The 16930-nt window shown below is 36.1% G+C and overlaps 1 protein-coding gene across 5 annotated transcripts in view; it reads left to right on the top strand.

Annotated features, from left to right (window-relative positions):
- Nucleotides 1-7498, top strand: part of LOC150086911 (uncharacterized) — a 320086-nt gene extending 312588 nt beyond the window's left edge. For 4 of the 5 annotated variants that reach the window (XM_090372801.1, XM_090372802.1, XM_090372803.1 and 1 more), the window contains 2 exons: nucleotides 1450-1639; nucleotides 7410-7498. In XM_090372801.1, coding sequence (XP_090228927.1) covers nucleotides 1450-1612 — 163 coding nt within the window. In that variant the 3' untranslated portion in view covers nucleotides 1613-1639; nucleotides 7410-7498. The remainder of the gene's footprint in view (nucleotides 1-1449; nucleotides 1640-7409) is intronic. The other variant, XM_090372800.1, reaches the window with a different exon arrangement.
- Nucleotides 7499-16930: the final 9432 nt, after the last annotated feature.

The following is a 16930-nucleotide window of genomic DNA, read 5'->3' as shown; positions in this document are numbered from 1 at the left end:
TAACAAATCCATGCTGTGATCCCACGAATTATTTCTTTGACTGTTGATTCCATTATTTTCTCCTGGCACAGATGTTAAGCTTACAGATTTGTACTCATCAGTTTCACCCTTGAGTAGGAGATAGTTATACATTTTCAATCTCCTTTTAGTATAAGTTTTTAGACATGGGGAAACCAGAAATCTATCTAATACTGACAGAAAGTAAGGTGAAAGAGATATTGCTGAAGCTAAAAGTACACAAAATATGTATGTACACTTATGATGCACTTTTAAGTTACATTCATGAAACCCACGTTTTATATTTTAGTGTGTAAAAATTTCCAGCTATCTATACTGTAAACAATGAGTGCAAAAAAACTCTCAAAAAGATGAATAGCAGTAAAGATTGAAAATTTTAAAGTTTTGATAGCAATTCTTTCTGATGTTTATCTGACCATTGAAAGAAACTCCGCATTTAAAAGAAAATTGGCTGATCTAAAAAAGGTGTTACAGATTTATTTTGGGTGGGAGGGGTAAAGCAAGTTAAAAATTTGACTACATTCATTCTTAAAAAAAAAAACCACACAGTCTGATACATGAGGATTCTTGCCCTTCCCTTGATTTAAAAATTAGCCAAATCCTGAAAGAATATCGTTCCTCTGTATCAATCACAGCATAATGCGTGTTGATAAAAATAAGTGTGAAAATGGGGTAACTATTCTCAATTTATAGTTTTTCCAGTCCCATAGAAACCATTGATTAAACTTTTTGGCAGCTGCATGTGAATCACAATTCTGAAACCCAGTTTCAGGCAGGAATAGACAAGCAGTACACACACATCTGATACTTATTTCTACTCAGGTATACTTTGAGTTGCTCTTGTGCCTTTTAAAACATCCATATCATCATAGTTCTTTTAACCATTAGTCAAGACTCAGTAAACATGGTATGTTGGACTTTTAAACTATGTACAGAATCTTATTGGTTGAAGAACATGACAAAAAAAAAAAAAAAAAAGTCTGAAGATAGTGCAATGGGAGACAATTTGTGATTAGTTTCTTAATCAAGAGTTTATCCTTGATCAGAAAAAAATTAATATTTGAAGATGGTAGTAAGCAAAAGAGGAACTTGTTAATTTTTACTGTATCTTAATAGTTAAGGTAATGATGTAAATAAATTTAAAAGCCATTAAATTTTTCACCTCATGTCTTAAGTTTACTGTAACTAACTTTTAACAAATTTGTTGAACCTTGCATGTCTAAAGGACCTATCATTTTTTTTAACATTTAAATGCAACATTTGCACATAATGGATGAAGGATTGAATATTATCTGCCTTGTTGGCAAGTCAAAATAAGCAGTAATAAGTTGATAAGATTTAGAGCATTTATCCTCAATTATTGTTTTAACTATCTTGTACATTAGTTGTTAACATGTTTTAATAGCATATATAAAATTTTATAATATCTAGGGATGGTGTTCAGCTAAGACTACCAGCTAGCTCACAGTCTCCAGATGGAAGTTTCTGCCTGAATGAATCAGATCCGCATCTTTCCCTTGCTGATGCCTTTCATGATGAAATGTTGGCTTGGTATGAAGATCAAAGCACTGTCAAAAAAGCAACTTTGGTGTGAATTATTCCATTAAATAGGAGAGGGTGGGTAAGTGTTTTCTTTACTGGAACTATGCCATCTTACAAAGTTATTGCCAAAGCCAAAAAAAAAAAAAAAACTATTTCACTTATCCAATAGTTCTAACTTGAATTTATTGAAATTGTCCACTTCCACAGCAACCAGTAGAACCTTGTTCCAACAATCCTTCAATTTGAAGTTATGCCCACTCATTTGTGTGTAGTCTCCGCAAGAGAAAGGTTTCCATCAGCATCGAGCTTACTCAATCCATTCAAGGCCTTAAACACTCAGTCAGATCATCTCCAGATGCTGAAATTTGCAAAACAGAAGCATTTCCTGCCCTTGCCAATTTTGTTTCTCTTCTCTGCAAGTTCCATGTCCCCAAGATGTTGTCTGATACAGTATCAAAATGTGCTACAACCCTGGTGGTGGAGGGAGGGTTCACCTGCATCAATGTCATATCCCTACTCTCATGGGACAAGATTTGGGCTGGTGATGTTGGGTATGTCTGGCATCTCACTCTAGTACATTTATTGCTTGCCAGGTACTGGACACACACAAAATCATTATCCTGATAGTCTAAATTCTTCTTCTTGGGCCCCTACAATGTCCCAGAACCAAAAAATTAAGTCTTTAGCACTTTGACTAATGGATCCAGAAACCCCACTATAGGAATTGTCATGGATTCTCGTGAAATGCAGAAGACATCAAGGCAAACAATGACCCCACCATACGTAACATTACAATTTTTTGTAGTGATAGAACTGCAGATGGTTCTGCTTGTGAGCAACCAAATCCCATCCAGTGGGACTTTTGTTAACAGTCTGCTCTATTTATTTGTCCCTGATATCTCCCCTTCCAGGCAAACACTGGCTCATGCCTATTGGAATCATATAATTTTGTTCCTGACTCAGTTCTTGGACTCACTCCAGCCAAGAGTTTAAAATATATTTCCCCGGGATTTTAATAGGTATAACACCCTCTGTGCTAACATCAGTTGAAGGGGACAAGTCAGAGCATATGCTCACTGACTCCCTCATAAATATTGGAACAAATACAATGGATTCTGGTTATTTGGGCCCAATCGAGAAAAGAGCCAGGGGTCTGCCCTACGATTGGGTTTTTCTGTTAGTGCAATCTGTCATTAGCAGAGGCATATGATGCAAGAAAGCAAGCTTATATAACATCAGCAAAAAAAAAAAAAAAAAAACTGCTCCCATTTCACCCCTCTGTTTGTTCCAAATACCTGTCCAGCTCAGCCTTAAATTTATTTAGGCTATCAACTTCTGCAACAAAGAATGGAAGTCTGTTCCAACCACCGTCTTTCCTCAATTTATGCCCTCTCAGGGGATTATTCTGAGGAAGAATCCCCTCAGCATTGAGCATGCTCAAACCATTCACGGCTTTATACACCTCAATCAGATCACCTTGCAGGTGCCTAGTCTCCAGACACTAATTTGCAAAACTTAAGCCTTTCTTCCCCTTCTCTGTACTCATTCCAGCAGCTCTACATCCTTCTTGAAATGAGGCCTCCAGACCTGTATATCATTGCCAAGACACCATGAGCTACTCTTGCAGCCTGTCTGCACAACCACTGTCAGTGTAGCACCTTACATTTGTCACCTCTCTGCTCAACCTTTCCAGCAGCATAGCGTCCTTAACAACAATGCCAACTTGGACATTAAGCTTGATATAGCATAATCAATAAATACAGAAAACAATAATAAACCCAACACTGAGGAACTCCACTAATAACATTAGTCCATTGATTACCACTCTGTCTTCTCCCCCTCAACCATCCCTTTATCCATAGCAGCAGTATCAAAAGCCTTTCTAAGATCCAAATATCAAAGTTATTCCCTGCATCATAGTATCCAATCAAATTTGTCAGGCAAGACTTTCCCTTAACAAAGCCTTCTCTAGATGATCCTGCAGTGCCTCCATTAATTTTCCTGGAACAGAAGTTAAATTCACAGGACTTGTGTCAGCCTTTGCACATCTCCAGTCTATGGGTACCTCCCATAATTATGGCTAAGGGTTTACTGCCTTCTTTAATATAACTGGATAGATCCCATCCACCCCAATTGGAGCAGAATGGTATTAAAGGTAAGTTGCTACAATGGATAAAAGGATGGTTGAGTGGGAGAATACAGAGGGTGCTGCTCTTTGTGGAGTCCCCTGTTGTTTTGTATATTCATCAATGATATTGATGAAGGTATATCAGGCTTAGTGTTGAAGTTTGCTCCTGCAACAGGATCTAGATAATTTGGGCAGATGGGCTAAGAAGTTTATATAGGAATTTTGCTAGCAGGGAAAAGGAGGTGATTGTCCCTCTGTATAAGGCAATGGTCAGGAAGCAGATTTGCTTGAGCGTATACAGAGAAGGGCAACGAAGGGATCCTCAAGTTCAGCAAATTGCAGCAGCTGGAGACTAGGCACCTGCGTGATCTTTCCACTTGTTCAGATTACGAACATAAGGGGGCAGAAATTTGGCTTTAGCCAGCGGGTGGTTAATTGCTGGAACAGATTTCCATCTGTCATTGTGGAAGCTGATAGGTTAAATAAATTTGAGGAACTGGTGTGTTTTTTTTGGCTGATGCTGCATAAGCTCATACACTTGCTTTCTTGTGTTTAGCTTACTGCCACAGCTGTATTCAACTCTGGCATTCCTCCTCATGTGTAAATGTCGATGCAAAATATTCAACCAATCTGATTCATCCCATTCTTGAGTTTACATAAGTAAAGAACTCTTTGCATCCTTTGTAACAGACCAGCTTATACGTATTGTAGGCTTCTGTGTCAAGTGTTAGTTTATATTTATCGCATGCATTTAGGCCTAAACCTTGAACAGTATTTCTTAGTTGGTATGTAAAGCCTAGTAGCTTCCACTGTATAGAATTTAAATACTGTCTCACACTATTGTAGTCACTGTTACCTCTTTGAGTAAATCCCACTTCAGCATACTGTGATCACTGCCACCTAGTGGTTCCTTTATCTGCAAATTCTTAATGCATGAAGAATCAGATCAAGAGTATTATGGCCCTATAGCACACTCCTACTCTTAATTTTGATCTCCTAATGCAGTGTTGACTGGCTTCTGTGTGTTTTTTTAACTAATAGCATAATCCCTCCTACTTTACTATCCTTTCTGTACACATTGTACTCCCCAAATTCATTTACCAAACTCCTAGCATTGGTGTACATGCAAGTATACATGCACCTGTTCCTATTCTTAGCTACCCTAACACAACCCATGTATTTACTTGTACTGCAATGACTCCCAGCAGTCTCTGAAATATCCTGCTGCTCATTCTAATAGAAGCAGTGCAAGAATCACTTTCACCTCTGCTAGTGGCTACTGTTAATCTATTAGTCCTTGTATCCCCGACCCACCTAACACTGCCTCGATAGCATCAGCCTCTCCTGTTAACGAGTACAGACCAGGCCGAAAAAAAAATTCTACCCCTTGAGCCTTGCACAATCTTTCCAGGGCCCTCATCATATACTCCCTCCTATTGTGTCTGGGCAGACACTTTCAAATTCAACAGTGACCTGTACTTGTTAAGTTATTCTGCGGTCTCCTACTCTTAATATAATTAGTGCCCTTAAAAGATGATATCTGCTCTAAAACATCATCAACCTTTGCCCCTGTTCCACTTATCCTTCTTACAAAGCACATTCCCTGATAACAGAGTCACCAACAACTACTAGTTCCTGTGCCCCTCAATTTAGGCCCATAACAATGCTGAGTTGTTGCCTGATTTCCTTACATCGTGCAAGCAGTGCATTTTAAAAGGCTGTGATTCAGAGGGCAACTGCCCCCTCAGCCATGATTTCAGTATCATCTACAAGTTCCTTATTAATTATGTTTGTAATCTAAGTCGTTATATGTATTTAGTTAAAAAGTACAATTTAATTGACAATATTATATACTGTACTAAGCTTACGCTATCTAGTTCGGGATATAACAATGGTGGCAAGTTACAAACACTTAAGTATTAATTAACTTACAAATCTTGCTGTCTCAATTCAGAATAAACTAAGGATCCTGACTAGGTCTATAAGCTACTTACAGAAAATAATTTGATGTAACACTTGGTCAATAAAGTGGCTAAAAAACTTCTCATTCAGCGGAGCTGCAACTTGTAACACATGGATTTGATACCCTTACAAGGCCAAGTAAAGAATAAATACACCAGATTAATCAGAAAATAATGTTATACTACTAAATTTAAATCAAAAGTTTTAGAAAAACAATTTCAAAAATCCACTTAGGGGTTTTGAACACTTCTGCTAGCCTAGCCTTATCAGCAGAGTTGTATATGCAAATATATGATATCAAAGTTATTCCCTGCATCCAGTCAACTTTCCCTGGAACAGGTCTATAATTACGGCTAAGTGCTTTTCTTATTAACTTCAACGATTTCTCCTCGTGTGAATGATCATCTTCAGTCGAACCTGATTCATCCCCTTCCTTTTAGAGTTTATATAAGTAAAGTAATCTTTTCTGTTACATGACGATTTATGTGCATCCCATGCATTTTTCTTCTCTGTCACCCAACTAAAGAAATACTACTTAAACAGTATTTCTTTAGTTGAAACAAAAAGCCTAGCAGCTTCCAAAATTACTTCCCTTTACCCCTGATGGTAGTTACATTTTTAAGTAAATCCCAAATCAGTACACTTAGTTGTTCCTTCCTTAAAGTTAAAATCCTCCATAATTGTTCATTTTACTCCCCAGATTCCAATTCTGCATATCATCCCAACAATATCCACCTTGGATGTCTTAACCAGCACTTCAAATCCATTTACTATACTCTTAGCATTGATGTACATGCAGCCTGTGGCTATTTTCTGTGTATCTGCACCATAGGATAATTCTTTTTCAAATAATGTTTACCCAGTTCAGGTCAGTTATCACAAGAAAAAAATATATAGATTAGGTGTTATTGAGGCTCTCACTATGAAATAGTCAATGAATTTACTCTGAAACTAAAGCACATGTGTGAGGAAGGGGTAGCAATATGGTCAAGTTCAAACAACACAAAAGTCCAGATATGAAATGAATGCCACCCACATTGAGGATTGTAAATGAAGTGTACAAATCTAGCTGTTGAACTTACATGTAACTCCATTATACTCCTGGTAAGTGAAAATTTCACCCCCCCCCCCCAATTCTGAATCCTTGGACACTGATCATTAAAGAAATTCAGAAACAGTTGTTCCTGAGGAGCCTTTATGAAATGTTTATACTTATCTAATCCAAAGGAATCTTCCTCAAGTCCACCATGTTTTCTTTATACTTGGAAGAGTCTTTTGTAATTTCATACTGCTTGCTGTAAAAATGGATGACCTACTGATTTCTGGGTAATTTTAATGAATGCCACTATTACAAAAGAAGTGTAAAGCAATTCAATTCAGCCTAGAGCTGTAAATAGTTCTATTGTTTGAAGCATGTTAAGTGTTTCACTTTATCTGAGAGTTATCTATGGCATTGATCAGAAAAAATTTAAAAGAACACAAATGAATCACTTGACTGAGCATCTAGTATTTCTCATTATTCACAGAGGTAAGTGAGATGATAAAGGTGGCATTGTTAAAGAAGCTTTCAATGGAAGACACTAGAAATATATTTTTTGTTTATAAATTGACCCTACTTTATTCCACCTCATGAGGAAGACACTAGAAATATATTTTTTGTTTATAAATTGACCCTACTTTATTCCACCTCATGAGCATTTGAAAGCTTGAATAGTTTTTATAAATTTCATAGGTACATTAAATGTTTTTTTTATTTTAGGTAAATATGTTCACTTATATGGATTAGCAGACCTGTGCCAAGAAGTTTTGAAGAATTCATGTTGTGATCATCATACTTGTACATAGCTGTGTTATATATTTATTCGTCATTTGTAAATAATTACTATTGTTGTAATATTTGTTTTGAGCGCATCTTGTAAAGTATACATTAACGTGCTGTGATTTATTCTGATACTTTTGTACAGAATTATTAAAATACTTTTTGAAAATTTATTTGACTTGATTTTATCAGTCCCCATCTTATTGATGACTTCTAGATAAATAAGTATGTCACCTTGCTGCCATGTATCACCTCAAACACTGACTAAATTTATGTTAAAATACATAAACCAGAGCCTATTCATGTTTTGTTTTGGGGGGGAAGGAGGAAGAAAGAAATTTCCCTGTGTACTTTCTAAACCTTCTAGGTCAAAAGATGCAATTTGTGTTTTAGGAAGGACTAGAGCATCAATCCTTGACAACAAATGAGCCTAGCCCATAACATTATGTAAGATCAAATTCAGTTTCAAATCTTTTTTTTATTATTGATGGGGGTATACCCATAGATCTGTCATGTGAGTTTAAACAGTAAAAAAAAAACAAAACCTACCAGTGAGTGTTATAAATAGGAACATGTGGTGTGCACTGTAACTTGTTTCATCGGTAATGTTATTAGTGGACTTTAAATATTACCCAGAATGTAAAGTTTTATTGCTAGTGTTAAGTTAGAATGCAAAATCAAAGTTACCCATCTCGGACCGGAAATCATAAACAGATGTTTTGATTAATGTAGGTAACCAGACCATATGGGACATGCAAGTAGTGACAACTACAGCAGGCCCCCCGTTATAATGCTGTTACGGATATTTTTGGCATATTTAACGAAATCGTTTCATTTGATAGCAAAACAGAATTAAAATGTTTCCCACATGCCAATTTAATTGCAGTACAGTGACTTGTTACGTAGTTCCCAGATCAACATTTTAAAAAATGATCAAGTATATTGCTTGTAATATTTTCATTTATCCAAAGTCTAGTCATCACGTGTTACCGACAGTTTACTCGAACATTGAACATTCGACGAGTTAATAATGGCCAATAAGAATGAAAAAGCAACATTTGAGTGCAGCATGAAGACTGAATTTGAAGCAAATCGATTCTGGTCAAAGACAAGCGGATGTGTGCCATAATTTAGGGCTTGCAAGTTTAATTCTTTATAACAATTGTTCTTACAGTTAATTTTAGCAGTGGGAAAGATAGCTGTTCCACTGCAAGCAACTAGGGCTAGGCTGGCTATTAGGATTGAAATGGAAAGACTTAAATTGAAGATAATATCTCCAATGCAGAATTCACCAAGTTAAATATTATTTTAAAAAAAAAATGTGGAACCATTTAAAACACAGGGAGAAGCTGAAACTTTCAAAAAAGAACTTGTTAAAAATTATTGAAGAGGGATATTATATGTTATACTTCTCAACATAGATAAAGCAGGACTTTTGTGGAAACGAATGCCTAAAAAGAAGTAAAAAACGTGCCAGGTTTCAGAGCAGCGAAGGATTTAAAATTAATACCCCTTTTAGTTTATTTGGAAGAGGGCCAAAGTTCAACCCAAAAGCGACACATTTTTCATGATTTTAATTGGAATTTTAAGTTTGATACGTAAATAGTTACCACATAATTATGTGTACGTACAAATATTTGAATATTAAATATTTTGACTGACATTTGTGCATCTTTTCACTACCGTTTATTATTGATTAGGAAATATCCTATGCAAAAAAGTGGAAATGGGAGTTACAATGCGGTCATACAAATGTCTTTGATGAGCCAAGAGAAGGAAGGCATCAACATCTAAAGACAGTGAGACGGTTGCCAAACATGTGACAATTACTTATGGGTCTGACCATATGCACATGTCTAAGGTCTCCACACAATGGGTTCCCTTACGGGAATGCGGCACTCGCTTAGTGCTCTGTTTTTATAGGACGAATTATCAGTGTTAAGTGGGGGGGTCACCTGTATTGCCATATTTTTTGATTAATGGGAAATCTAGGATTTTTTTTCCATCTGTTCATAAGGAAGTCAAACTTTCCAGAACTGATAATTAGTTCTAATGCCATATGTACTCCCAAGAAAATTTGTCCCTGGTCAGAGGCAACATACAAATTGAACAGAAGTTACATTGTTTCAGAATACAACATTATATATTAGTATGGTAAAGTGAATACTAGAAAGCAGGTACTAATGATTGTAACTTACCATGGGGCTGGAAAAAGGAGAGAAGAAAAACAAAAATTAGGTTTACCCATGTAATCTGATCTTGAGTCATATTGGCCTAGTGACTTCTGTATATAACAAGCAACTTAATTTCCCCTTTTCTGCAGCAGCAATAGTCTTGATCTTATTATCTATGCCTTAGATATAAATCAAACTGTTCTACTTGACAAATTCTAATGGGGACCTAAACAAGAAAGGTAGTAAGGAAACCTTCTCTTTGTGGAGTCTCACATTTTGGTGCTGGGCCCTTTTGTCATTGCAGTAGGATTTAGACAAGTTAGCCAAAGAAATGGCAATTTAAGTACTGCAACTAAGGGAGTAATTGCTCTTCCTAGTAAAGGATTCAGTTGTAATGTCTGGGGTTTTTTTTTTTTTAGGAGCATTAGCAACTAAGGCCATATTGCTCCTGGATATGTGGTGGTCATTCCCTGACCTTTCTGCATCCTCCGTATTTGTTGGTGACGGGCTCGAACCCCAGTCTAATCAAGAAGCATATGCTACGGAGGCGCTGCTTGACTTCTTATAAGTATGAACACCATTCACTAATTTTGGAAAGAAAATTTCTTTCCTCACATAATTCATGGAAATTACTGACTTCTTACCCTCTGCCATACTTAAAGGAAACACAGTCAGCTGCCTCCAAAATAAATTCCACATTAGGTTATTATCGAAGGGGGTGGCATCATTGTGAATGAAAAGTGTGCAGAATAAAGTTTGAATAGGGAGCTTATTAAGATCGAGTGAATAACAAAGCCCAAATCAAAACAGAATATTTTGCAATTGTGGGTCACATTGATTAATACACTAAAATTCAAGCAGTTTTGTTTAATCTGATTATTCATAAGCTTATTACATTACTAGCTGAACTGTTAGCCAAAAACATGACTTTTTTACAACTTCAGGCAATTAGTTGGTTGGAAGTTTATTTTCTTGTGTGCCCCCTAAAGGAGGCCAAGGGAAATAACTTCCAGAAGTGAGCTGCATAAGTAAATAGTTTCTTCTCCAATAATCTGTCAGATATGGACAATATAAATGTCTTTAACTAGAATAGCAAAATATCACTGCATGAGAGTAATTTCCAAGTCCCAGATGGAATTAACTTTGTCAGTTTCATTTGGATTAGAAACTGATCTGTAATGAAGTATGAAAGTTACCAGTTTGATTCCAAAGAAGTGCCAGTCAAGACTATATAAGCTTGCATCATGTGCCTTTACACATGATTTCACTGTTAGTTAGATATAAGCACTAGGAAAGCAAAAATGATAGAACAACAAATAGTTGGCCAGTAAATCAAAATGTCTTATACTGGGGAACTTGTGGATGACTTTTCTACAGCAGATTACGTATTGTAAGTTACAAAATCTTACAATATATATTGCACCATATATTAAAAAATTTTAATTTTGTTGCTTAAAGGTTAAAAATGCATTTCTTTAATTTTTTAGCTGTATTACGTATACAAGAATTATATTTCTCACCTTATCAGTGTGAACCTCGACGAGACGATGCCAACAATCTTGTCCATTAATGAAAAAGCACTTTGAACACTTCTCTTTGCAGTTGGAAGAGACATTTCAGAGCTAAAGACAACTGCTACTTTGTTTTGATTGAAAATTTCTGTAATTTATCATTAATTCAAAGTTTGAGAGGTGCTCTTTCAAATCTTCCTTGGGATTGGTCACCAAGGCCTTTGATTACATTCATTACAAACTTAAAAAATGTCTGGAAGGAAACAGCTGGGCACTCCCCAGCTGTTTCCTTCCAGACATTTTTTAAGAATAGGAAAATAAAGCAAATTTCCTTTTAAAACCTGGAAGTTGATTCTCAAATGCAATAATGTCCTCATATAAAACTATCACAAATTTAACATGTAATCTTCAGTAAAAAGGTTTCTTTATTGCTTTCTATTAGAAAAGCTTTTACTTCTTCAAAGATCAGGGTCCTGAGGTGGATATCATCATTCTTCTCTTTCTTGGTGATTCCCTTCTACTTTTCACTCTCTCTCAGGAACTTTTTTTTTTTTCCTGGTGCAGCATAAGGCTATTAATAATAATTTCCTCACAAATAACTAAGCCAGTGAATCTCTGTATTGGGTAATAAAATCAGAATGGATATCTTCCAAAAATATTTTTAGAAGTCACATATTTAGGGATTTAGCAATGACTTCAAGACATCCTGTAATTTCTTTTGTGAACACAAGCCCTCAATATGAATTAAACAGTGATAATGCACAACATTAGGTATCCTTTCATCTATTAATAAAGCCTTTGTTTTTACCTATCATGGAAAGCACTCCATCAGTAACAATTGATACAAAAAAATCATGTTGAATCAAATGAACAGAGCACGAGTTGACTCATGAAGTGCCGGTGGGGGAAAACTTGATTCTAATAATTCATTGAATATGACATCTGCCATTTTATGAACTCGATTTGAAACTGTTATTACTCAAAGGAATAATTTTGGCAGAACTAATCAAGATAGCTTTGTTTTTCTGGTAAGATGCTAGCAAGCACTTCTAATGATGAGAACTACACAATTTTTTATTATTTCACCACTAGTGTAAGGCATGAATACTTTACTACTATTAGCTTGACCTAAATGTAAAATATTTTTCTCTTTCAAGTTTAGCTTTTCTAATATCACTAAATTTGGGAAAAGCTTGATGAAAATTCCTATGCCATGTTTGGTAATGTCTTTCACAATTCAAATTCCAATTGCCAGTGAAACATAAGCAAATTACACCAGTTCCACTACTATTACCAAAAGGACTGAAATGCATACCTTTTAATTTTTTGTTTGCATTTGAAACGTGTAGGTCTAAATCAGACGACTGCGAAGGTAGTAGTGTCAATGCATCATTTTTGGTTGTTTTTTTTTTTTTTTTTTTTTTAACATTCATTTTGAAAGGGTTTAGTAACTTTAGTTTTTAAGAATTTGCACACAAAATCAAAAGATTCCTTGCTATAACTTTCATCACTATACATATATGGTACCTATTGCAGCAGTGCAACTTGGCGGAATCCTTCGTCTGTAGAGACACTACAGCAGCAATGATTGCACTCGGAACAAAGTATTTTGTAAAAATTTTTCTTACTAAATAAATGTCAAATTAACAATAATAAGAAAAAATACAATCAAAGTTTGACCTTTTCTGAGATTAAAATGTCATGAAATATAATTTTCCTCCAATCACTAACAAAAGAAGGGACTTGCTAGTGAATATTGGGAAATAGAAAGCACCTTTATGTGTATAAATTTTTTTAGCTTAAGTGAAGGTGCTTACAAGCAAAATTTATTTTTTAAAGAGCACAGATTAAGAATCCCTGATTATCAGCAGTGATTATTCATGCATTAATAATCTGCAGATTAAGGAACCACTAGGTGACGTAACTAGAATTGTGTAAAGGTGGTATCACACAGTCTTTAAATTCTAAATGGGAAACATTTCAGGAAAATCTTGGAAACTACTAGGCATACCAACTAAGAAATATTGTTCAAGGTTTAGACCTAAATGGATGAGATGCATATAAATTATCAGGCAACACAGAAGCCTGACTTCTTTACTTATATACTCTAAAAGGAAGGGGATGAATCAGATTGTTCCACTGTTGATGATCCTGCTCAGGTAGCTAAATGGGCATTTTACATCTACATTCATCCCTGAGGAATTCTGTAGGGAAGTGGAGGCCAGAAGTTTATCAAACTAACAGGGAGCTAATTGATTTAGTAACAACTGTGAGAAGAAATTGTTGAAGTTAAACATAAAGGCATTAAACCTTTACCCATAATTATCAGAGCATCCTTGGATTCAGGGAGTTCACATGGACTGGAGATGTGTAAATGTATCCGTGATTCCCAAAGGGTGACATGAGTAATTACAGACCTGTTAGTTTAACTTCCGTTCCAAGGAAAATAAAACATGCAGGACCATCTACACAAGACTTTAGTTATAGTTCAGACAAACTAGGGAGAATCTCTTGTCTGATCAATTTGATTAAATACTATATACTTTGAAAGTGTCTGTCTGCACTTCTGCCCACACACGATAGAAGACTTGTCAATCAATTCGGCCCTGGAAAGATTGTGCAAGGCTCAAGGGGTAGAATTTTTTTCAGCCTGGTCTGTACTTGTTAACAGGAGAGATTGCTTCTACAGGGATGGGATACACTTAAATAGAAAGGGTGCAAGAATATTTGCTGAAGCTATCGAGGCAGTGTTAGGTGGGGCGGGGATACAAGGACTAATAGATTAACAGTAGCCACTGGCAGAGGTGAAAGTGATTCTTGCACTGCTTCTATTAGAATAAGCAGCAGCCTGGAAAACAAGATACAGGATATTTCAGAGACTGCTGGGAGTCATGGCAGTACAAGTAAACACATGGGTTGTGTTAGGGTAGCTAAGAATAGGAACAGGTGCATGTATACTTGCGTGTACACCAATGCTAGGAGTTTGGTAAATAAATTTGAGGTATTGCTCAAAACATCAAAGGCAGATATTGTTGGGATATCAGAGACGTTGTGTCACACAGATATAAGGAATGCAGAACTGGAATTTGGGGAGTACAATGTGTACAGAAAGGGAGGAGGGGTAATACTATTAGTTAAGAAACACAAAATCCAAAGAAGTGAAGACAGTTTGGTGTGACAAGCATTGGGAGATCAAAATTGAGAGTAGGAGTGTGCTATAGGCCTAATGACTCTGATGAGTATAATAAGAAACTGTACAGGGAAATAGAGTGGGCCAGTAAATCAGAGAGTCTTATTATGGGGGATTTTAATTTCCAGATATTGACTGGAATTTGTGGGTTAGTCACTTACACACTAGCAAGACTTTTGTGGATTTATTGGATGATTGTTTTCTACATCAGCATGTTAGGGAGGTAACTAGAGGAAGTAATACCCTTGATCTGATTATCAGTAGTGATTCTTCATGCATTAAGAATTTGCAGATAAAAGAACCACTAGGTGGCAGTGATCACAGTGTGCTGAAGTGGGATTTACTCAAAGAGGTAACTATCATCAGGGGTAAAGGAAAGGGTTTTTGCTTTCGTAAAGGTGACTATGATGGTTTGAGACAGTATTTAAATTCTATACAGTGGGATCAACTGATGATGTTACCAACAGCAAATTCAAAATGGGAAGCTACTAGGCTTTACATACCAACTAAGAAATACTGTTCAAGGTTTAGGCCTAAATGGATGTCAGATGAACTAATGAGACATATGGCAGAGAAGAAAAATGCATGGTATGCAGAAGCCTATGATAGATATAAGTTGATCTGTAACCAAGTTACAAAGGAGGTTAGGCAGATTATGAGAAATCTTTGGCAAAGGATGTGAAGAAAAACAGCAAATAGTTCTTTACTTATGTAAACTCTAGAAGGAAGGGGATGAATCAGATTGGTCCACTTGATATCAATGGTTCAACTGTTGATGATCCTGCTCAGGTAGCTAACAAACTAAATGAATATTTTGCATCGACATTCAGTGAGGGGAATGCCAGAGGTGTTTTCAACTCTGACAGTAAGCTAGATAACTGAGAGTAAAGTGGAGGAGAAATTGTTGAAGATAAACACAAGAAAGGCACCAGGGGGTGGATGGAATCTATCCAGTTATATTAAAGGAGGCAGCAAACCCTTAGCCATAATTATGAGAGTTTCCTTGGACTCAAGGGAGGTACCCATAGACTGGAGATGTGCAAATGTGACCCCAATTCACAAAGGCTGACACAAGTAATTACAGACCTGTGAGTTTAACTTCTGTTCCAGGAAAATTAATGGAGGCACTGGTTAAAGAAGAACTGCAGAATCATCTAGACAAGACTTCAATTATAGCTCAAACACAGCATGGGTTTGTTAAGGGATAGTCTTGCCTGACCAATTTGATTGGATACTATGATGTGGTCACAAAAGAACTGGATGCAGAGAATTGGACACTGCTCATCATTTTCTGTATTTATAAATGATGTTGATATATCAAGCTTAATGTCCAAGTTTACAGTGTTGTTAAGGACACTACTGACGCTATGCTGCTGCAACAGGATCTGGAAAAATTGAGCAGATGGGCTGAGAGGTGGCAAATGAAACGTACTACATAACCCCAGAGCAACGTATCAACGCTGTGGTACTACACTGACAGCGGTAGAGAATGAAAAGGATCTGGGGTAATTGTGCAGGCAGATATGAAGTTCTCTGAGTAGCTCATGGTGTCTTATCAATGATATACAGGACCTTTTCTCTTAGGGATAAGGAGGTAATTATCCTTTTAAGGCAATGGTCAGGACTGGAACAAGTAGAGAGAAGGGCACAAAAAGCCCTTCTTGGTAAGAGCATGCTAAATTCTGAAAACTGCAGCATCTGTAAGGTGTATAATGCCTGGCCTTGAATGGTTTCAGCAAGCTCAATGCTGATGGGATTCTTCCTCAGAAATTTGCCTTTAGCCAGAACAAACTGTTGGACCCATCGTTGTGGAAGTTGATAGCTTAAATAGAATCAAGAAAGACCTGGACAAACGTTTGGTGCAAATGGAAAGTTTTTTGACTGATGTGGTATAAGTTTGCTTTCTTGAATAATATGCCACTACTGCCTCTCTTTCAGTAACAGATGTATTACCATACTGCTGAAAATGCTTCTTGTGTTACCATCAGAAGTATTCCATATTTCCTTGAGAAAAAGTTGTTTATTGGTATTATATTGCAATACCAATAATAACAGTAAGTTTTTGTATATTTCTTTACATAATGGTAGTATACGTAAAAGATGTGTAAAAAATAGGCCCAGCATTGGTATACTACAAACAGAATTTTTTACTGACCCCAACAAAATGTAGCTCAACTGAATAGTGCTAATTGGTTTAAATTTTTTTTATTACCACCAGATAAAAAAAAAAAAAAAAAAAGCCATCATACAAAATGTATACCAATTGAAGTGACACCATGACTTTAAAAGGAAACAATGCATACAAATAATCAGGATTTTTTTTGCTTCTGAAAGATATCTAAAATGGTTCACACAAATTTGAGTATATGTAACTGAACTGTTTTATGAGTTAAAAAGCAAGGGGGGGGGGAAGGAAAATAAAAGTTAACACTAAATATATTATCACAGAAATAAATGAAAGTTGCAGTTAATTACTGCTCACAGGTGGTCAATTCCATAACAATTCATATTTTGCTAAATAGAATATACAACAAATTGTAATAACACATTTTATGCAAAATCTTGCAACAATTTGGCAAAACAGCT

The sequence above is a fragment of the Mastigoproctus giganteus genome, chromosome 4, assembly GCF_048544385.1.
Source record: "Mastigoproctus giganteus isolate SK-2022 chromosome 4, ASM4854438v1, whole genome shotgun sequence".
NCBI classification, from domain to species: domain Eukaryota; kingdom Metazoa; phylum Arthropoda; class Arachnida; order Uropygi; family Thelyphonidae; genus Mastigoproctus; species Mastigoproctus giganteus.
Note: the sequence above shows the minus strand (reverse complement) of the source record. Positions and strands in the feature narration are given on the sequence as shown.